Source organism: Leptonotus elevatus, chromosome 19 (genome assembly GCF_054856555.1).
Source record: "Leptonotus elevatus isolate MCC_2025b chromosome 19, RoL_Lele_1.0, whole genome shotgun sequence".
Lineage (NCBI taxonomy): Eukaryota > Metazoa > Chordata > Actinopteri > Syngnathiformes > Syngnathidae > Leptonotus > Leptonotus elevatus.
The window spans coordinates 10,800,342-10,823,003 of NC_141257.1; the positions used below are offsets into that span (position 1 = coordinate 10,800,342).

Sequence of the window (22,662 nt, forward strand, 5' to 3'; positions counted from 1 at the left end):
AAGTTTTAAAATAACCCTAAACTATTAGTGTATTGTTGACTACTCCGTGTATTTCTAGTTCCCAGATCTTTTTTTTCCTTTTAAATCAACAGATGAGCTGGAACCGCAACTGCCTTTTTTTGGGGGGGGGAGAGCCAGTAATACACCTAGAATTGGTCAGCAGCCAATCTCAAACACTTTCCAATCAGTAAAAACACATTTGAGTCCAAAGAAACACTTTATTTTCAGAAGCATTGCGCTGCACATCTTCAGACATATAAAAAGGCCAATAAAAACATATTTATATTACAACAACAGTATGATGTACAGCAAAAGCATAACCAGTCACAATTTGTAAACGGACATATAGAAACACATTGATTGTCCAGCCAAATCATGTACATTAAACAGTTAGTAGCACACAGACGACAATTTACATTTGGGATGGATGTGGCAGTATTGTTTGTTGGATGATGTGATGCAGATGGTTTGACTTGGGACACAGAAAACACTAGAGATTGCTGAAATACTACAAACAACTAGCATGTTGGCTAGATGAAATATTAAAATAATCCATCTTTTCATACCACATTTTTGGATTGTGACAGTGAGAGTTAGTCATTCATAAATATATTATTAGCCTTTCAAGTGCAAAACATCTCTGTAATAATTATTTAGAGATTTAATCCGTTTTATTTTGTCCAAGGGAGGGTGTTGACGTTATTGCTAATCAGAACAATAATACTGATTGTATAGGTTACAAATCTTTTTTTCTTTCTTTGTTAGGGAAGAATGTGGATTTTTGTGAAGGTGCACATCTGTTACTGGACCAAAGTGCAAACAGACCACAATGTTTAGGTTTAAACATATACGTCCAAACACTGAAGGTAAGATTTGTATTGCTATGGGGAAAGAGTGATCTTTAAAAAGCAGTAGAAACATTTTCTTTTTAAATCAAGAGATTTACACCTTCATTCAATTAGCAGCTTTTATGCATGGGAAAAAAAAAAACACACTTCATAAACTAGAGACAGCACACACGCATACACTCTCACCCACCCACACACGCACAACATCTACCCCCATAGGCTAGTGGGGAAGGGAAAGGTATGGAAAAGGCATGCAAAGGCAACACATGCCATTTAAAAATCATGTCCAAATACTTTTGCACACAGTGATGAGCTTTAGATGTACCTCTTGTAAGCAGCTTGCAATTTGTTCCTGACATGGTGACGATGTACAAATGAGGAATCTGCAAGGTGACTTCATATCCACAGTAGAGACCCGGAGAGAAGCAAACAAAATGTTTGTGCTCCCTTGCGGTTAGCATGGCTTACAGTTCCAGGTTACTGGTGCAGAATCACAGGATCTGATCAGACTGTTCGTGATAAAAATGTCAAAGGTCCGAGCCGAGGTGCACGCTGATGCTCGGCGAACGTTGCGTGTGGTTTAAATAGCCCGTCCCTTCCTCCTGCAGGCTGCATGAATAATGGCTGGCTTCTGTGGCAGTGTGGTTGCCCGACGGTGGGGCGGCACCTGCGGCTACCTGCTCAAAAGAGCGGGAGAACACGGCGCTGGCGGTGCGCGTCAGGTTGTTGAGCGCTCCCGCTTTGGGCACAGACTGGCTGGAGGTGAGCGTGAGGCGCTTGACGGACGCCTCGGCGCTCTCGCTAGCCGCCCGGCCGACCGTAAGGGGGACCTCTTTGTCTTTGCTGCCGCGCCCGCCCAGGCGACACTTTTTCATGGCCTTGGCCCCCAGGTTTAACGTGGTCACGCTGTTGCTGATGGTGATAGTGGGCGGGTTCATGTCGGGCGTCCTGCCGCCTGACCACAGGCTTTCGTCCGCTTCCGAAATATCCATCAGCTCATCCGGGGAACCCAGATCCACTGCGTCTGGGGGCGCGACAGAGGAAGGCAAACAGTAGAATTAGCAAGAGATCTGAAGCAAATTAACTCAACTAATTTGCCATTCAGCCCATTTTTTATACTTAATTTTTTTTAAATAATTTACAATATGTTGGATGTGCCCCTGCAGCATTCTAAATAATATTGCATTTGTGAAATGTTTTTATCCAGCTCAGGGGCGGCCATTTTGTCACTTGCTAGCCACTGAAAATGACATCACAGTTGCTCAGGGGTCTGGTAACGACCAATCACGCCTCAGCTTAAGAAAACAATTAAGCAAAAAAAAATCCACCCCATTTTTCCATCTCAAGGGCGGCCATTTTGTCACTTGCCATCCACTGAAAATGTCATCAGTTGTTGCCGACTGAAAATTACATCCGTTGCTCAAGGCTCAGGTAAAGACCAATCACGGCTCAGCTTCAGAAAAAAGGTGAGCCGTGATTGGTAGTTACTTAAGCAAATGTGATGTCATTTTCGGTCAACAGCTACTAGCAAAATAGCGGTCCACAGAAAAACTAAAAACAAGCGTATTTAGCTGCTTCGCTTATATTCCACAAACGCAAAATTAATTAGAATACTATTTTTGACTAAAGTTTTTATTTGTGGTTGACTTTCTAAAATCTTCCAAAGTAAACCAGATGATCTTACACTTATGTGTCATTACACTGCGGTAATTTGGACAAAACTACGCAATAAGTAATGGACTGCATGGCAAACGTTTCAAGGTACAGTATTTGTGTCTTCCAGCAGGTGGCGCCTAAACATCATCGCCACAGCCTGAGACATCATTTCTAGCAACCTGCCGTCAACACTATTTTTCAGACTCCCAACCCCAACACAAGGTTAGCTCAGCCAAACAACTGTATTTTATTGGCAGGAGAGAGAGTGAGTGACATGTTTAGTCCCAAAAGAGACAGGGAAGGACAGTGTTGAAGACACAAGCCAAGGAGACATCACAGAGGGAAAGTGAAGACTGCATTGGAAAACACATTGAATTAGTCACTCAAAAAAAGCACACAAATATGTTGCAGTGGGATATAACAACTGGTAAACAGAAATGCAGGCCCTTAATAGCCAATGAATCAGATGTATAAAAAGGTTTAATTATACACTTCAAATAAAGACCTGCATATCTTTGTCCAGCTTCTGTCTACAAAAAGAAAAAGAAAAAAAAAGTGTCCAGGTGCAACCCAGGAGTGCTGTCAATGAGGCACACAATTTGTTGGATAAGACCATCTCAGAATGGATGCATTTGGCGTCACATACATAACACACAGCTGTGATTGGGACTGTTTTGTAATGAATTAAAGGAACATTAGTAGGAAATTGTGAGGAAGCCTGAGCCACAGGGGTCAGAGTGAGTCAACGCTGTTGGGCTGAATGAGTAAGAAAGCAAATTAGGGCTGAACGATTTTGAAAAATAATTGGGGGGTTCCGCTAAAGCAATATTGGGGGGTTCCGCTAAAGCAATATGGTGATTGCGGTTTAATGTTTTTTTTATTTATTTTATTCATTAATTTTTTTTTACAAATAATCAATTAATTAATCAGTACAACAATAATATGAATGGAAGTGCATTAGATATGGACTAATGCCAATTATTAGTAGTCAAATAAGCCAATTTCAGTTTCATGAAAAGGGATGTTGGCATTAAAAATAAATGGCCAAAAAAATTCCCAAATATTTGAAATGCTACATTTTCATTTACCCTAACCAAAAACAGAAGGCAAAGAGAGTTTCTAGGGTTGAGAGCATCTTATCTCTTATAAAGTAAACTGAAAATGTAAATAAATAGTTTGTTTCCTGAAACCAAATCAGTTTTACACAGACTTTTTTTTATTATTTTTTTTAAAGACCAATGCTAATTTTGGTCAAAATGCTGAATATCAGTATCGATACTCAGCCTTGCAGATTACTGATCTATCCTTAAAGTTTCAATCAATTTCAATTACAGTTAAGACTGCAACTGAAATTACAACAATAATGTAAACAAATCTGTTTCTTTATCATTTCAACGAATTGAAGCCTTTGCAATTTGAAAAGAGCTTCCTACTTCATTGAGATGTCGATTTGAGTTCAATTGTTCAGCCCTAGTGCAAAAATGTGAAAAAAGGGGTAGTTAAAAAAGGAGGAATCATCATGCGGCTTTCTCAGACAACGCCCCCACAGACAGTTACCTAGGTTACCCCAGGAGTGGGGCAAGGGGAGGAGGGGCTTAGTGCTGGCTCCTCCCTATGGAGGCTGACCCAGAACTCTCATTTTCCACCATTCGCCTCATAGACTTCTGCCTCCTGACCTCCTGCCCCCGCGTGCCGGATTCATGACTTCGGGGGTCCTGGCTGACCTCGGGAGCACCTCCCAAAGTTTCGCCATCCGGGTGGCTGCGGCCGTCGGAGCGTGGTCGCACGGAGTCTCCGTTGGGCATTCGTTCACTGCTCACGCCTGTCACACTGATATCGGGGATGACCACGCCCCCTGGCGCGGCCTCATTGTCTACACTCACCTCCTGAGATTCTGCTGGTGCGGCATAGGAGGGTTTCAACAACACACGCACATGCGCACACACACATCCATATCATGCACACACATGAAAAAACAAAAAGGCAATGTGCACAGGTAGGTACACACGACCATGACAAAACAAGACACAAAAAGTAATTAATGCAATGACAAAGATAAAAATGAAAAAAATATATAGTGATAAGAACTCAACATATGATCATAAGACATGCTGTGAAAATGAACAACGATGCCGAATCTATTTGAACCAATGAGCACCATCCAGGAGTTTCATCAAGGTTTCAGATTATGTTAATTTACCTCATCTAAAATGCTACACAAAACGTGTACAGTGAACCCTTGCTACTTTGTGGATTTTTATGTTATGAACTTTTTAATTAATTTAACAAACTTATTATATAAGGATGCTTTTAATTTGAAGGCCTGACTTGACAGGATGTGTTGCGCAGATGCTGCTCAGCAGACCGGGAGAGTTGTTGTTATCTTGAGTTGTTAATAAAAGTTAAATGTATACATTTATATTTATTTGAAACGGCTTTGTGTATGTAGAACTATAGATATTCTCTCTAAAAAAAAAAATATATATATATATATATATATATATATATTTTCTTATTTTGGGGTGTCTAGAACGGATTAATTGGATTTACAATATTTCCTATTGGAACTATTGCTTTGGTTTTCAAATGATCCCATTTTAGTTAGACTTCCTGGAATAAATAAATCATAAAAACAGGGATTCTACTGTAAAATACAAAGTATCGGTGTCCGGCCCATACCCGGACTTATTTCAAGGTACTTGAGATGGCAGCCATTTAACAATTAGAAACCAGTAGTTAAAGGGATACTTGACTTTATTGAGCCATTTTCAGCAGTACAAATTTAGTCGTTTGTACAGAATTAATTTGATAACTACATTATGTTTTGTATACAATTAACTCATTCACTGCCATTGACAGCTATAAACATCAAAAATTCATTTGAACTATTTCTATTAGTTTAGAAATTGTTCCACTTTTGTTAACAATTGTATGAAACCTAGATTTTTTATTTATTGTATATTTAGGACAGATATGACATTTGTGATTAATTGCGAGTTCACTAGAGAAGTCATGCGATTAATTACGATTAAAAACTTTAATCGCCTGACGCCCTGAATTTTTAATAATCTTTTCTTTTTTTATTCATTCACTGCCATTAACGGCTATAAACGTCAAAAACTCATTTTAACTATTTCTATTAGTTTAACATTTCTTTCCCCACCTTTGTTAACAAGAGTATGAAAACCCAGATTTTTTTTATTGTATATTTAGAACAGATGTAAAATCAGTGATTAATCTAGTTAACTAGTGAAGTCATGCGATTAATTACAATTAAAAAAAATTATCGGCTCTTGACTTTAATTTTTAAAAATTTGTTTTTTATGAATTTATGGCAGTAAATGAGTTAATACCTACAAACTAATTTTTCCACTTGCTGTCGACTGAAGATGACATCACCTGTGCTGAGGAAGTAGGTAACGACCAATCATGGCTCACCTGTTTTCTGGGTTTGGTCAGCAAACTGAGCCATGATTGGTCATTACCTACTTCCTCAGCACAGGTGATGTCATCTTCAGTTGACGGCAAATGGGAAAAATCGTTTTTTAAGATATTAATTGTACATGAAAAATAATGAAATGATCAAATTCAGTCTGGACAAAATAGTAAAACTGCTGAAAATGCCTCAATGAGTCAAGTATCCCTTTAAAATAAGATAAAACGTGTGTTTTAATAAGGTTACATAATTTAGAGAGTATTTAACGTGTCATTTTTTTTATTATTGGTCTCTCTGTATCGTGAATTTTTACTCTTCGTGGGTTAAGATCTGGAACATATCCCTGGCGATAAACTGGTTGACTGTATACAGATTTGGACTGCATCGTCTAGTTTAAAAACAGTCTATGAACCAAACGTGTGATGAGTGACAACACTTGACAATGAAATGCTCTCATGTGTGCAGCATATGAGTCTTGTGTGTTTTGTTGCTGTTGTTGTTGTTGTTGTCCCCACTCATTTTACAGCACCGCGACCAGGCGCGCATTTAGCTCACCGTGTCTTTTCCAGCGGTGCCCCCTTATCGAGAGAGAAGTGACAGCATTTCGAGAGATCCGGGAGGCGGTGGGTGTGATCTCCACCTGGATGCTACGTGCACCCTCCTTGGTGTTGCTTTTCAGGGCTGCGCCCTGTTGCGTCGACTTGATGGCGTTACCCACCTGACAGATGGCAAGAAGCGCACACTGTCAACAAGGACTGCTCCGGGGCCGTGGGCAAGATCATTGCAGTAATTGCGGTCGAATTTGCAGCTGTGGTACAGCTTGTGGTCATCCACTGTCTCTGCGATCCTCACTAATTATGCTTATTATGGAACTTCCATCCATTTCTTGCCTATGCAAACTATTTTTCACCCAAAAAGCAAACACTACATCCTAATCCTATTTCTTTCAGATTTATGCACAAGGCAAAGTTTAAAATTCTTAGAGGCCACCGAGTTAAGAGTATTTACAAGTCTTTGCACGTTCTTAAAACAAACGTAACAGAGTGTGGAAAAAGTTCATAATCCCAGGACAATGTGTCTTTTGCTCAAATGGGGGAAAGGTTATGCACTTCCTTAAGTGTCAATCTAGTAGACATAAAATAATAGGTTTGTTTAACACAAAAAATAATTTAATCTGTTTAGTAGTATTTTACAGGGGTGCAAGATTATGTTGTCATAATGTGAGACACTTAGATACATCATATAATATATATTAATTATAATTTGGTATAATATATCAAATTATCATCTGATGATATTGACGACATATATATGTGAGAGAGCCAATATATAGAATAGGGGTGTGCCCAAAAAAAAATCGATTCTCATAAGAATCGTGATTCACAATCGATTTTAAATGTCCCAAAATCGATTTTATTTAAATTATTTTATACTTTCTTGCCTTTGTCGGTGTGTGCCTTTATTTGGAGCGCTGTTCATGTGGTACCCGGTTTGGCAACTGAGTGGCAGTGTGGATCCACGCAGTCTAATACACTGTTAAGTTGTAGCCACATTAGAGAGTAGAAGGAAAAAGTCATGATTAAGTTATTCCAATAAAAGTTTTTTTTTATCCAGCGTGGAGCCGTTCTTTTGCGTGATAAAAGTGCCGCGAGTAGCACGCTAAATAGCATTAGCGAGTCAGACTGGAGTTGATCATTACAATTCCTTGCAAATCTATAGATTGAAGCAAAAATTGTCAATCAAATCATTTTGAATTAGAAAAAACGTCATTAATCGAACATCGATTCTGAATCGAATCGCACACCCCAAAAAATCGGAATCAAACAGAATCGTGAGACATTCAAAGATTCCCACCCCTAATATAGAAACACCTTTAAGTATGATGCAGCATAGTTCTAAACCATTGATAACTACAACAAGTGTTATTTTATAGTTTACACAAATTAACTGCACTCTTAAAAGTGAACATTTAAATAAGAGGAAGACATTTTGGCTCACCTCTTGTATTGGATCTCTTATCTTGTCTAGGTTATCAAAACTGGCAAGTGTCAAAATTAGCGCGATCATTTTGAGTTAATTTAAAGTTCCTTTATCCCCGCAGTTTTTTTATTTATTTTTTATTAACGTGCGATTAATGACCGCCCCTTACTTAGAACGCCTGTTTTGGAGGAATTCCAGTTGCAACACAGCAGACACGTCCACGTCAAAATTTAGCAGTAATACATTTAATAACCATGCATTTATTTGTGGAGACTGGGGTCAAGTTGTATTTTACAATTTTAAAAAATGTGCAGAATTCATCAAATTACTTCATGTTAAAAGATTGGATAGCCTTTAATATGAAAATAAAAATGCACTGATCTGTCGCCAACGTCTTATAAATGCAATTATGCCATCTGGTGGCAGAAAAATGACCTCAGCACAAATCAATATCACACTTATTTTTTACAGCACAGTACATCTTATTAATTTAAACAAAATTTTATGAATTATTATGAAATTACTGTATCAATGACTAAAAGATGAAACCATATTTAAATTTAACATTTGTCCCACTTTAATGTTAAGAGTATAAAAACGTAATATTTTAGAGTACATTGAGAACAGATATAAAATTTGCGATCAATCCTGAGTTAACTATTGAAGTCATGCGATCAATTAGGATTAAAAATTGTAATCGCCTGACACCGCTAATACAAACACTAGCTCTATGATTTCAAAACTATCATTCATATAACAGATCATATTAGGTAAAATCCATAAATCACGTGCTTTTAGTATTGTGGAGGAATGCACCTTGACTGGTGTAGTAATACTGAAGGCTTATGTCAATCTGCTTCCCCCACGAGGATTACAGCTAAACAGAGCAGAGTGCAAAGCATGTAAATAATCTAGTGGGATTACGCACAGTTTGCATTCTGACACAGACCAACACAATGCAGTGTGCTGTGTGTGAAGCCAATATACTGGTGAGCATGTGGGTGTCTGCCTCACATGTTCACACTCCCACCTACAAAGAGTCAGATTTTTTTTTTTTTTTTTTTTTTTGAACTGTACTCACCAATAGTGCTTCAGGGAACAACTCGAGCTGGGCCCGATACAGGACGTCATCTAACGCTTTGGATCCAAGTTCCGCTTCCCCGTTACACCTACACACAATATAAACACACAAAAATAAAATAATTCAAACAGAGAAGGAAATGTGCATCAAAAAGAAAAGTTGGCATTCTCTGTACACTCACAATGCATAGTGTATCCCTGTGAGGAGTTGAACCAAGAACTCGGATGTAACCGTCATCCGTGTGCTAATACCTTTATAGCGCCGTATCTGTTGCCGTGGGTAACCACATATGCACACTCTGGAGGATAACGGACAACAAAATATGAGAAGTTGAATCAAAGGAACAGGGAAGTTGCTCAAACAGCACGACTCGTCCACTAGAACCGCCGCTCCAAACCAGTTAGAGTGGAATAATAAATGCACTTTAAAGTTCATCTTTTGTGAGAGAAGAAATTATAACGCGCAAGTAAATTCTGAAATGCTGGGTCGTGTGTTTGGACCTGGAGCTGATCTGGCAGAGGGTCTGGAGGGAAATGGAGCTCATGTAGCTGAGAGCAGCGTTGTAGCACAGCAACAGGAAGGTCAGCACCTCAAATCTGGAAAAACAAGAAATGTGGTTTTAGAAAAAAAAAAAAAAAACACACAGTGCAGCTTTCATATTGCAAAGCAAAAATGTCAATGAGTAAATACTAATACGAATATTAAGGAGACCTAAAATAATGATCCTCGCCCTTTTATAGGAACCTCTCCAGTTGAAGCAAAAATTATATTGTTTATACATTAGTAGTGATGCACCGAATATTCGGCCATCGCAAATTTTTGGCCGAAAATGGCAAAAATAGCCAATAAAATGAAAGCCAAAAGAATATGGCCGAAATAGAATGTTGTGGTGACGCAAGCAAAAAAAAAAAAAAACGGTGCAAACTAGCGTCTGTTTGAATTAAATGCAAACGCGGGGGTGAGTGTCCACCTGGGCGTCCGCTTGGTGTACAACATTTAAGCGGGTCGAAAAAAGACAGCACCACCGTGTACTGCACTCCAAGTGAGACACTCTTTCTCCTGCAGCGCCTTCCCTTTTTTTCTTTATAAGAGCCACTCGAACGTTACCACTTTTTCACCGGCATCCCCGGTGATCGTGCTAAATACTTTAGCTAATGCTAGCACTATTGCTATCAACAGTTTTAAACACGGAAACACTTAACACTATCTCTGGGTGGCAACAGACCTGTAGAGGACGCCGTTTGTGACTTTGCAGTTCGTTCCCGAAGCAGATTAGTGCGAACAGATGTATTTATTTATTTTTAAACGTTGGTGAAAATGTGCATGTGCGGATTTTAAGCGTGCCGCACCTGGTCCCGCCTTTGCGAACTACATTGACTATAAAGTGCAATCGCACTGCCAGAAAATGCTCAATTCTTGTTTGGTGTTTAATGTACCATTAGCCAACATGTCTGCGGTGTGGGCACATTTCAATTTATATTGTGCTTTGTTAAAATGCCAGTGCTAAATAAATATTTAATTTTTGGCCAAAAATGAACTATTTGAAAAAAAAAAAAAGGAAAAGATTATGCAATATGCTCCACTTTTTTCTAATGTCATTTTCAGAATGCGTCACGAGCGGTGAAAAAATGGACGGCAGGCCGCAAATGGCCTCGGCGCCGTAGTTTGGACACCACCGCGCTAGCTGATGGAATACTTTTAAAGATGACTTTCACGTCACCTCAAATCTCAGATGACCCCGTCAACACAAATCTTGAGGCCTTAGCAGATAAGAGGTCATGCTTTGACTCTGATTTTGGCAGCCTTGGAGTTCCCTAAATTACATGACAGATGCCCCTAAAAGCAAAACGGCAACTTCAAAATTAACAAGGTTGGACAGCTGATGTTGGCCATCATTGAAACATGTACAAATGCATTAACTCATTCACTGCCATTGACGGCTATAGACGTCAAAAATTCATTTGAACTATTTCTATTACCTTAACATTTTTTCCCCCCACTTTTGTTAACAAGAGTATGAAAACCTAGAAAAAAAATATTGTACATTTAGAAAAGATATAAAATTTGTGATTAATCGTGAGTTAACTATTGAAGTCATGCAATTAATTACAATTAAAAATAAATTTATTTAAAAAAAGAAAAGATTATTAAAAATGAATGGCGTCAAGCGATACATTTTTAATCGTAATCAATTGCATGACTTAAATAGTTAACTCACGATTAATCGCAAATTTGATACCTGTTCTAAATGTACAATAAAAAAAAATTCTAGGTTTTCATACTTCTTCTTGTTAACAAAAGTGGAAAAAATATGTGAAACTAATAGAAATAGTTCAAATGAATTTTTGACGTCTATAGCCGTCAATGGCAGTGAATGAGTTAATTGCAGCTGAATGTATTTAATAGTTAACCGAAAGGAGAATGACCAAATTGTAAGCACTGTTAAGTTTGTATCAACCCTGGTTGAAAATATGCTAGCAGGCATTGAAGGAGACATCCCGTAACCAAAACAAGCAAATACATTTAACTGACAACAAACAAACAAAACAACTATCATCACCGGTTTTGTGCAGTGAAGTTTTCTCTCTGGAGGAGGGGCCCCATGTACACCACCCTGCTCAAGCCATGATTGGCGAGAGCCCCTTCTGTCAGGGCTATGGAGCCGATGGCAGATGGCTGAAATACCAAGATGACATTTTGTTCCTGTACATTTATGGAATTATTATTATTATTTATTTATTTTACACATTTGTGTGTCTTACCTCGTGGTACACTGAGGGCTTGGAGAGGGAAGGAACAGTGAAGGATAATACTTTACTCTGCCCATCTTTATCAACTATTTCCTGAGGGAAGAGAGGAAGACAAAGAACATCCGTAGGTGAGGAAAATCAGAGGGCTTTGTCTTGTACTCGTGCTAAATGTGTGGGTGTTATCGTGACGGCGAGTTTCTCCTGTCTGTGCACACCCACACTAACGTGTGTGCCCCCTGAGCGCTTGTTAATGTCAGATCAATTATAAGGAGGAGAGTAATGTGTGCGCAGAGTGACACATGACCTATTCCGCTATGCAGACAGGAAGAGAGACACGGGCGCTCGCAGATCATCATCAGCCCAAATGCATTCAAGAGGCATACAAACATGAAGAGCTGTGATGTGTTCTTTGTCGGCTAATAAGGAAGAAAGGCTACCGTATGAATAAAGCTTTCAAAATGAGAAACTAAAACAGATTTTTGGGGAGATTCATTAAAACTCATTCACTGCCATTGACGGGTATAGATGTAAAAAATTTGAACTATTTCTATTAGTTTCACTTTTTTTCCCACTTCTGTTAACAAGTGTATGAAAACTTAGATTTAGTTTTATTGTACATTTAGAACAGATAGAAAATTTGTGATTAATCATGAGTTAACTAGTGAAGTCATGTGATTAATTACAATTCAAAAAATGTAATCGCTTGATGCCCCTAATGGAAAAAAAGAAGAAAAGATTATTAGGGGCGTCAGACGATTAAATGTTTTAATTGCATGAATTCAATAATTAACTCACAATTAATCACAAATTTTATATCTGTTCTAAATGTACAATAACTTTTTTCTAGGTTTTCATACTCTTGTTAAAAGTGGAAAAAATGCTAAACTAACAGAAATAGTTCAAATAAATTTTTGACGTCTAAAGCAGTCAATGGCAGTGAATGAGCTAATGTTGCATTTGTGGAATATGAACTATTAGCAGCAAAACGCACTCGTTTTATCCATCTCAAGGGGCGCCATTTTGACATCACAGATTCTCAGGGCTCAAGGAACGACCAATCACAGCTAACCTGTTTTCTGAAGCTGAGCCATGATTGGCCGTGACCTGAGCAACTGTGATGTCATTTTCAGTCGACAGCGAGTGGCAAAATGGCCGCCACCTGAGATGGATAAAAACGGCTGCATTTTGCTGCTTAATTCACATTGCACAAATGCAATGTTAATCAGACTACCGCGCAATAAACATATTAGGATTAAATTTATCAAGAAACTATAGAATCGATAAATAAATAATAAATAAATGAAGCATATATCCATCCAAAAATTCCAACCTCTGAGATTTGAAAATTGCATTCAACTAACACGCCACACACACACACACACTCGCCTCCCCTACCAAGTTGTAAATGCCCAGCAGCAGGGCCTCGATGCAGCCCGAGGTGTGAGGGTCCCTGGCTGCGCTGACGGACAGAAGGCTCCACAGGAGCTCCGGAAGGAACTGAAGAGTAAACCGCTGCAGCTGCGGCTCACCGCTCCGATAAAACTCAAATAACTGGTGACACACCGGCTCCAGCAGCTGAGGATTACATTTTTTTTTTAACACACACAACATATCAAAACCAAAGCATGACTTCAAATATTATGTAACCAGTAGGGAAAAACAGGTCCATACTTCACTGTAATTCTCCCGGATGACTTTGTAGAGTGCTGGGACAAGGGCACCTTTGTCTTTAAGTGATGCAGCATAGGCTGACACGGCGCTGTCAGGCAAGGTCTGAAATACACAGAGTAAAGTTTGTCTGCGTTTAAACTCATGAAATGATAAGATTGTAACGCGCTGTGGGTGCTGACAATGTTCGTCGTTCACGCATCCCGGCCATATTTTGTATTGAAGAGATCGGTTTCTGATGGATTTTCCATTTTTGGCAGTACACAGGTGAGGCCAAATTTAGAGTGCCGTGCTTTTAGTGTTGTACCAGGTTTATACTTATCATAACATCAATGCTATTTTTTAAATTTAGTGCACCTAGGATGTTTCACCTTCTATGTTAGCATTAAGCTAGCTGGCTTAAATGAAAGTATTTGATTTGATTGAGCATTTTGGTGCTAAAGCAGAAAATTTAATTTTGAATCACTACTGCCACCTGTTCTTTTTCCCACATACACAACGCGCACATCCGCAAACGGAGGGCGGGAAAATCGAACCCTAATTATGTCTGAAAATTATTGGCCAGGGGCTTGCAGGAGCACATGAACAGCTAAGCTGTTTCAGTCATAAATGGTTAAATAAAGAAGCTGCTGTAATGATATTTTTGGCCAAATTGTTACACAGAGCAGCTTTAAATATACAATGTTTATTTATTTTATTTTTTTCGTTTTACAATGAACGAAGACATTTGACCTCTTATTTGGAGAATGAGCGCTAAAGATTTTTGGACTTTGTATTTAAAATGTGTAGAGCAAAAAAATATATATATATATATACTGTACCTTATATTCTGACAGCCATTCCTCCACCACTCCTTGGTCCATAGCCAACATGTTCCTGCATCTGAAGAGGCGTCACCTCTACCTATACAACACATTAGTAAAAAAAACACATTTGTCACACACACATACTGCCATCACCCCCCAAAAATATTTTGCCAACATTTCCACTAAGGAACATTTTCGATTTATCCGTAACAAAATGGAAGTTGCCCATAACAAAACACGGGGGGGGGGGATTGTAATGCCTATGGTATGGAGCAACACAATCAAACTTTAAATTTAAATTTAAAAGCACAATTACAGCTTTAAAAAAAAAAAAAGGCTATCGTTAAAGAGGATCCCATTTCAATGAGCCAAAACTCAGTTCTAGTGGCGGAGTGGTGCGTCGTGACTGTATTTAGGGATCATTTGATGCCATTTTTTTTTTCTATGTAAGACACAGATTATCGCAAATGCCCAAGTGGTACCGACAGGGCGCAACTAATATCAGCATTATTCATCCTCTACAACTGAGAACGTAAGAAAGCAAAAATATACAACCATGGATAAACGGGCAAGAGGAATGCAGAGTCCATGTTTGGTATGTCTTCACAGAGACCCGCTTGAAAAGAGAACGAGTGAGTTGAGGACACGCACAAACACTCTCAGTCTATTACCTCCCTTGTGAAACATAAGTACTCAAATGTAATTACATTTCAGCTCAGGGAGACAACTAATATCCCAACAACACTCTCGTTATCAAATTCACGTAGCTTTCCCTTTGTGCTGTTCCCCCAGCTGAAATTTACTTTCACAAAACGAATCGCTTTCTTTGGTGTCATTTCGGTGCATGGCCTCTAAAAAGGCAGCCAGGTGTCCATTTTTGGACTGTGGCAGCGATGAGAATGACAAGCGGGGGAGTCGGGAAAAAAAAGGAGCCGGATTATGAGACGGAAAAGCCTGCGTTTAGTGAAATTAAATGAGTGCATTGTGACAGCGTGTTTTTGTCACATGTAATGAGCGTGCTGAAATCTTGGGCCTGGCTTGTATACAGTATGTGTTTTAATAGCGAGCAGGCGGACACAATAAGGCTGTGATTAGAGTGTGACTCAGTCGTTTTTAAAAGACCGTTTACCTCCTAAGGGCTGATTTTCTAACCATATTGGTTTCTTGAATGCAATTTATAGTTATCAAGTGAATGAATGGAGGGAAATAAAGGAGAAATGCAGGCAAAAACAAACCACGGTGGTTATTAAAGAAAGTAATAATGTACTGAAAAACTAATTATTGAAAATCAGGCATTGCTTTTGGATTATGTTCCAACAGAATCATTTTTTTCCCTAGAAGCTTTGTGGCTTACGGAAGCGTATTGCATTCATTTGAGAAAAAAAAAAGTCCTGTTTTTCTGACGAATTTTTGGGGGGAGCTTTGTTTTTTGAGTATTTTTTTTCTGTCCCCCCCCCCCCCCCGTTTAAAAAAAATAATTATTTTTTTTCCTATTTTTCTGAGTAATTTCCCCCTGTTTTATAAAAGAATGTTTTTTTTGTTTTCCAGATTTTTTTTTCACAATAGGTTTTCCCTCAGATATTAGAGAACAAACCACAATACAGTATACACATTCATTCCTTTATTGAGAGCCAGTAAGTAAACATGACCATCTTATTGCATATGGAGGTATGCGGGAAAGTGTCCGCTTCCGCTATTAGTGAGTCTGCAACAAGTCACTTGGAGTTCAAAAGGTAAAAAAAAAAATAATTACTACTCAGAAAAACAGAACACCAGCTCTGTTTTTCGAAATATTTTTTTTTCATAAATGTTTTTCTTTTTTTAAATTGTTATTCTGAATAAAAAAATAATTCAGCCTGTTTTTCGAAATATTTTTTGACAGATTTTTTTTTCTCTGTAAAGCAAAAAAAAATGTGTCAGAAAAACAGAAAATATATATATATTTTTTTTAAACTAAAAAAAACAAAGCTTCCCCAAAAAATGTGTCAGAAAAACAGGAGTTGTTTTTTTTGTTTCCAAGTGAATGCAATACGCTTCCGTAGTGGCTTGCCAATTTCTGGTTTGCCCATTTTGTCCACCTGCGGGCGGTATGAGATCCGTATCACGTTTCACAGGTCACCGCTTGATTCTATACCGATTAATCCCGATACACATCTATAAATCGATTGCGATTTTTAGAAAACACTAATCAGTAAACTTGTACACTGTAAGATTTGTATGAAAATGTATTTATTTATCGGAAGCTTTAGGCTTATAACTAATTAGCAAACAGGTTGCAATCCCTTTCATGTTTGAACAGCAATGAAATAAAATATTAAGGCTTAATAGTTCCATTAATAGAACATTCTGCTTCCAAGTTTAAAGTGTCAACGCTAACCCTAAGTAAGACGTTTTGTTGAATACCTCTAACAAAAATGGCAGCATATTGAATTGATACGAGAAATTTGCACTGCAATATCGCCGAATCAATTTTTTTTAACACCCCCAACAGATACGGTACTGGAAACGAGTCGTTCTTTGCTGAGGAAAAAGAATACATACCACGGTAGGTCTACAACATGTTGCTGCGCAGTTTGTGTAAGGGTAAACAATAAAACAAAACACCACATAGATGCTAGTTGTTAGCTTGTGAAGTTACCTTTTGTGTGTTAGCATTTAGATAACGGAGGCTATTAAGATTTAAATAAACTGTCTAATTATCTGAGTTTTGTTTGACAGTAGCCTTCAGCTGACAGTGGAAATAAAAAGCTTGAGGCCTCTTTTTTAAGAATACTGTATTTACAAATAAAATCTGCCAAAATGGGGCCTGTTGAGTCAGCTGGATCTCAAGTTTGCGCTTGCAAGTCAAAGCAAAAAAAATAAAAAAATAAAAATTGTCCAGTTGACAGCTCGTTGCTTGAAAAACGGGGTCACTCTTATCTCAAGGCACCACTGTGATTATAAAACTGTGCTAATTTACAGAAATGTTGAAAATTGAGTATACTTGCATTTGCGATGCGTTACACCACAAAGTACAAAAAAACTAAATGACAATGAATTATGAGGACGCAAAATCCAAAAGCCAACAAAAGGAAATTGCTTGTTCTGTTGATGTACTACTGACAGCCTCAAGCAAGAAACAGAAACTCAACCGCCCGAAGATTACACAACGCCGAGTAATGATGTCATCGGGAACGTATTTGTCCTCCTGTCATCTCGTTTGCTTGCGCTTCGAGACGAGGATCACGACACAAATCAATGCAAGCTGGAAAGAGGCGACTCAAAGGATAACCACTGAACATCGCTCATCAATAAATTACTTTAAACAAGTCAGAGCAAAACAAACCACCATAACGCAATTCAAGTGAGACGGATGGGTCAATAAAATAATTTCATTACGATCTGCACCGCCTGTGCAGAAAAGACTAATGGAAAGGCCCGAGACAAGGAAACAGACACACAACGCTCGAGGAAATACTGACTCTTTGAATATGAATGATTACAGATTTTGTGAATGTTTCAGGACCAGTTATCAGCTTTGCAGGAAGTGAGGAAGAATGTGTCAAGTGATCAGTCAGTGCGTAAGTGTGTTTATTCAGTGCCTGGCTTCAAAAAACCTGTTCCTGTGAGACAGTTTGCAAGCTACCCACGCCTATGTCCTTAATGTCGCACACGCACATATATGTATAAATTAGAGGGGTGTGCCCCCGCCCCCAAAATAAATTTATTCTCATTTAGTACGATTCAGAATCGTTTTAAATATCCCAAAATCAATTTTATTTTAATTATTTTATACTGTCTTGTCTTTGTGTGCCTTTATTTGGAGCGCTGTTCATGTTGTACCCGCTTTGGCCACTGAGGGGCAATGTGGTTCCACGCGGTCCAATACACTGTTAAGTTGTAGACACAGAGAGTAGAAGGAAAAAGTCATGATCAAGTTCCAATAAAAGTTAGGTTTTTTTGCAGTGCGGAGCAGTTCTATTGAGTGATAAAAGTGCCGCGAGAAGCGCGCTAATTAGCATTAGCGAGTCAGACTGGAGTAGATCATTACAATTCCTTGCACATCTATAGATTGAAGCAAAAATCATTGTCAATCAAATCATTTTGAATCAAAAATCGGTCTTAATCGAAAATCGATTCTGAATCGAATCGCAAACCCAAAAATTGGAATCGAATCATGAGACATTCAAAGATTCCCACCCCTAATAAATTACATACTGGTTCGCTCAAGAGATGTCGATTTATCACATTCTATATACTAGCTAATCCTAGGGTGGAGAAAAACAAACAAAAAAATAAGGCTCAAGCTTGATTTGGGGGGGCACAGTATGAGCCTGGAAAAAACTTCCGCACATAGTCATAAAATGAACTGACAGTTTTGCAGTCTTTTAAGCATTGACTTCGACAACAAAATACAAAACTGTTTAGTAAAGAACTTTAATTGAATTTACCATTGGTATACTCTAAGCTAAGACCAAAACCACCTACCGGTATTTATAATGTGATATAGTTTACTGGAATTGAGATTTTGATAAGAGAATTAATTTTTGCGTTTGTTAAAAAAATATATATATATATTTTATTTTTTTTTCTCGGGAATTGTAATAGTACGAGCAGAGAACTGCCAAGCATACCGCACGTGTATTCCCTGTACTCGTGCATGTTGAAATATGGGTCAGTGGTGTGATAGAAAGCTTGAAATGAGGAACTCAAGAAAAAAAGACGGAAACAATGAAGTGGGTGGTATTAAGACTAGCAGAGCTGCCCCAGCTGCTTTTTCCTGTGGTACAGGCCAGTGTACAAGATTAGATTATCACAAATAGACAGACACTGGCAAGACCACATTGACTGAAAGTTAAAAAATAAAAATAAAAAATAAAATTATAATAATAATGATGATTACAATTTCACACCGCCCCCCCCCCCCCAAAAAAAACCCCCAACAACCATGAAACAGAAAGTAAATCAATATGCCAGTATTCTAGTCAGATGACCAGCTTTCCCACATGGCTATAATAATTAATTTGATTGGGCTTTAAATAAGATAACATTGATAAGTTCAGGCTCATACTGTACTTCAATCTATAGATGTGCAAGGAATTGTAATGATCAACTCCAGTCTGACTCGCTAATGCTAATTAGCGTGCTACTCGCAGCCACTTTTATCACTCAAAAGAACGGCTCCACGCTGGAATTTTTTTTTAAACTTTCATTGGAATAACTTGATTGGGACTTTTTCCTTCTACTCTCTAATGTGGCTACAATTTAATAGTGTATCAGACCGTTTGGAACCACACTGCCCCCAAGTGGCCAAAGCGGGCACAACATGAACAGCGCTCCCAATAAAGTCACACACAGACAAAGGCAAGACTGTATAAAATAATTGAAATAAAATCGATTTGGGGACATTTAAAATCGATTCTGAATCGTACTAAATGAGAATCACGAATCTTATGAAAATCTTTTTTTTTTTGGCACACCCCTAGTCCTCGCTCTCTCTCGCATTATGTCTTGTTCAGCAGGTTACGTGTAGATCATAAGGAGTGGGAGCACTCACACAGGCAAGCAAGCCATCAACCCTAAACACTCAGTTAAAGACATATAGACTGGTAGTGCGTGCGGTTTTTGCTGTTATGGAAAATGGACGGAGAGCGCTAACAGACAGGAAACCTCTTGTAGCAGTCTACGCTCTTAAGCCGGTGATGCATCTGTAGAAGAACGAATACTGGAGCCCATTCTGCAGTGAATTCAAATGCTGCATATTACACAACGTGGTTGGATAATTCACAGAACAGTAGGATTGTGTGGTCACCTGATGCTTGGTGACAAGCCGCGCAACGCTTTCCTCGAGCTCCGAGACCAGCTTGGCTGTCAAAAAATGTTCACGTGTCCTGAGAAATACAGTAAATGCCCGCACGTATAATAATGCTGGCTAGGGTTAGGCAATCAATTGACTATCAATGAATTGATATGAATTATTCATTTATTTTAGGCAGCATTAAAAACATGAATGCAAACAGAGGAGCGAGTTTATGACTTTAACAATGCTTGAGGCAACTATTTGCTTACGTGACTAAGAAAGGCGCTCATCCGAGTCGATTGCACTCAACTTTACAAAAAGCATGGTGCCCATGGACAGTATGTGTTGCAAAAGTCGAGACAATGGACATGCTGGAAAATTTTGAACCAAGGTATGTGCTTCCAAACCACAAATATTTTTGCTCGTCACTTTATAAGAGAAAAGATGTGAGGGACATACGGAAACAGCGAGCCATGCAATTTGACAGCTCGTTTTATGAATGTTAAATTAATGGACTTAACACGTTTAGGGCTGAAAATTTCATTAGGGGTGTTTAATACCACTTTTTCCCCCAGACCAAAAACAGTATGAGAGTACTCAACGATACCAATAGCAAGTACCGGTACCATTTGTGATTTTGATACATAATGACAGATAACTTAAAAATATATATTTATCACAATATAACATGTTTCCTTAAAAACGGCACAAAACTAACAGCAATGTTTGGCTGCTGTCGAGAGTACAGATACCTTAAAAATAAAGCCTGGACTCATCCCTATTTAATACCTGGTATCGGTACTTGCCCATCCCTACAATTAATCAAATTCAAATCAACATCACAATGCAGTGAAAGTATACTGCAATTTTGAGGAGTAATCATTTTTTAACTCATTCACTGCCATTGACGGCTATAGACGTCAAAAATTCATTTGAACTATTTCTATTAGTTTAACTAACGAACTAACTAACTATTTATATTAGTTTAACTTTTTTTTCCACTTTTGCAAACAAGAGTATGAAAACCTAGAAAAAAATGATTGTACATTTAGAATTTTTAATAATCTTTTCTTCTTTTTAAAAGAAAAAATTAGGGGTGTCAGGAGATTATTATTTTTTTAATCATAATTAATCGCATGACTTTACTAGTTAACTCACGATTAAGCACACATTTTATATCTGTTCTTAATGTACAATAAAACAATTCTAGGTTTTCATACTCTTGTTAACAAAAGTGGGAAAAAATGTTAAACTAATAGAAATAGTTCAAATTAATTTTTGACGTCTATAGCCGTCAATGGCAGTGAATGAATGAGCTTTATTTTGGTTGGTTCATCTTGTGTCAAAAAGCATGTTTGGTACCGGTAGGAGAAAAAAAAGCAAAACATAGTTTGAATAATGTCATTGTCATTTCCCTTTTCTATAAGCAAAGGGAGAAAAAGAAGAAGAAGAAATCAATCAAAAGTAAGAGATTTTTTAAGGTCAGGTCATATCACCTCTAACAGGGAGGTCTAATATTTTCCATCTCTATTCTACTACTTTAAACTGTGCATAAAATTATGAATACCTTTCTATGGCTTAAAAGAGGACCAAGATCACCTCTTACAAACAAACTAAAACAATAGAGTCTGTCCCTCTGAAATCTACATCACATGATTCACATGATCCTTGGCCAGATATAAACGCTTCACCATTGCACAGTGTAGTAGTTTGTCTGCCAGAGAACACACCCACGCAGCGTAAAACAAGAATCGGGTGCAAAGTCTTTCTGCGTTGAAAATGACACCACAAGTCTGATATGCTGGAAGCTGTAACCATCGCCAGTACTGTAATTGCAAATGTGCAGCTCATATTACTCCACTACACCAATTCGCACTTGTGGTATAAAAACTGTCTGCTAACCTCGCAAATTTCGAATGTTCCTCGGTGACTCTGCAAGCTTTATCTTGCTCGGTGTTAAGTGTTTAACAGCACCATTGAGATTAATCTCAGACCGCCACACACTCTTAATCTTGCTGAATGACTTCGAACCTGTCATGACGATTGCCTACAGGTTTAGCTAGTTAGCTAGCTAGGCTAAGGCGCGACTACAACTAAACCGGGACAAGTTGTTATTTACTTACTGGCATGCTATCAGCGAAGCTTCTGCGAGGGTTGTCCTGGTGCGTTCCGCCAAAAAGCAAATAAGCATCACTTCCCTACTGCTTGATTTCCTTCAGTTATGCAGTAGACCCGCTCCTTCATCGTGGTTACTTTCCTTAGTCAAATCATCTTTAAGTGAGAGCTCTCAGAATCAACGGAAGGAAAAAAGGACGAGTGGGCCAATGACCGATGAGTAGAAAGTCAAGTTGCTCCGCCCTCTAAATTTCTTAGCCAATCGAATTATTGTGTTGGTAATTTCCACGATCATATTAGGTTGTAGCTGTCAACCGCGCTTTCTCTCGGCGCTTGACTGAGTGTCAGATGTATTTCAATTAAATACTTTTAAAAAGAAAAAACTATAGTACGTCAAATTGTATAAAAAGTATAATGTTATAAAAACATTCGCTACAAAAAACAATCGATTTGATTGAATTTACAGCTGTTCAATGATGCATGGCAATTTGACCATGAATTTAGTAACAATAGAGTATAAATAGAAACTAAATTATCAAATAG

General features: G+C 38.2%; 1 protein-coding gene across 4 annotated transcripts; it reads right to left on the minus strand.

The window, feature by feature from the left end:
• Positions 1–204: 204 nt before the first annotated feature.
• Positions 205–22,316, minus strand: hycc1 (hyccin PI4KA lipid kinase complex subunit 1). 4 transcript variants are annotated; one of them, XM_086063181.1, is made up of 12 exons: positions 22,128–22,316; positions 14,241–14,322; positions 13,423–13,524; positions 13,147–13,326; positions 11,764–11,844; positions 11,562–11,677; positions 9,502–9,597; positions 9,183–9,299; positions 9,002–9,089; positions 6,496–6,658; positions 4,181–4,401; positions 1,699–1,872 (listed from the first exon to the last, which is right to left on the minus strand). In XM_086063181.1, exons 2-12 carry the CDS (start codon positions 14,289–14,291, stop codon positions 1,840–1,842), a joined length of 1,248 nt encoding a protein of 415 aa, XP_085919307.1. In that variant the 5' UTR covers positions 14,292–14,322; positions 22,128–22,316; the 3' UTR covers positions 1,699–1,839. The 4 variants fall into 4 exon arrangements, with proteins under 4 accessions (XP_085919304.1, XP_085919307.1, XP_085919305.1 ...); XM_086063179.1 differs by having other exon boundaries at positions 1,724–1,872; positions 4,062–4,401; positions 22,128–22,314; XM_086063180.1 differs by having other exon boundaries at positions 1,724–1,872; positions 4,062–4,398; positions 22,128–22,313.
• Between the last annotated feature and the right edge of the window lie 346 nt (positions 22,317–22,662).

Bases quoted from the DNA above. Each gene is read 5' to 3' on its own strand.
- hycc1 (XM_086063178.1), bottom strand. From the start codon at position 14,291: ATGTTGGCTATGGACCAAGGAGTGGTGGAGGAATGGCTGTCAGAATAT. The intron at 11,845-13,146 runs GTAGGGGAGGCG...CTCTTCCCTCAG, and splicing joins TGCTGGGCATTTACAACTTG to GAAATAGTTGATAAAGATGG. The intron at 9,300-9,501 runs GTCCAAACACAC...GTTATCCTCCAG, and splicing joins CTCTGCCAGATCAGCTCCAG to AGTGTGCATATGTGGTTACC.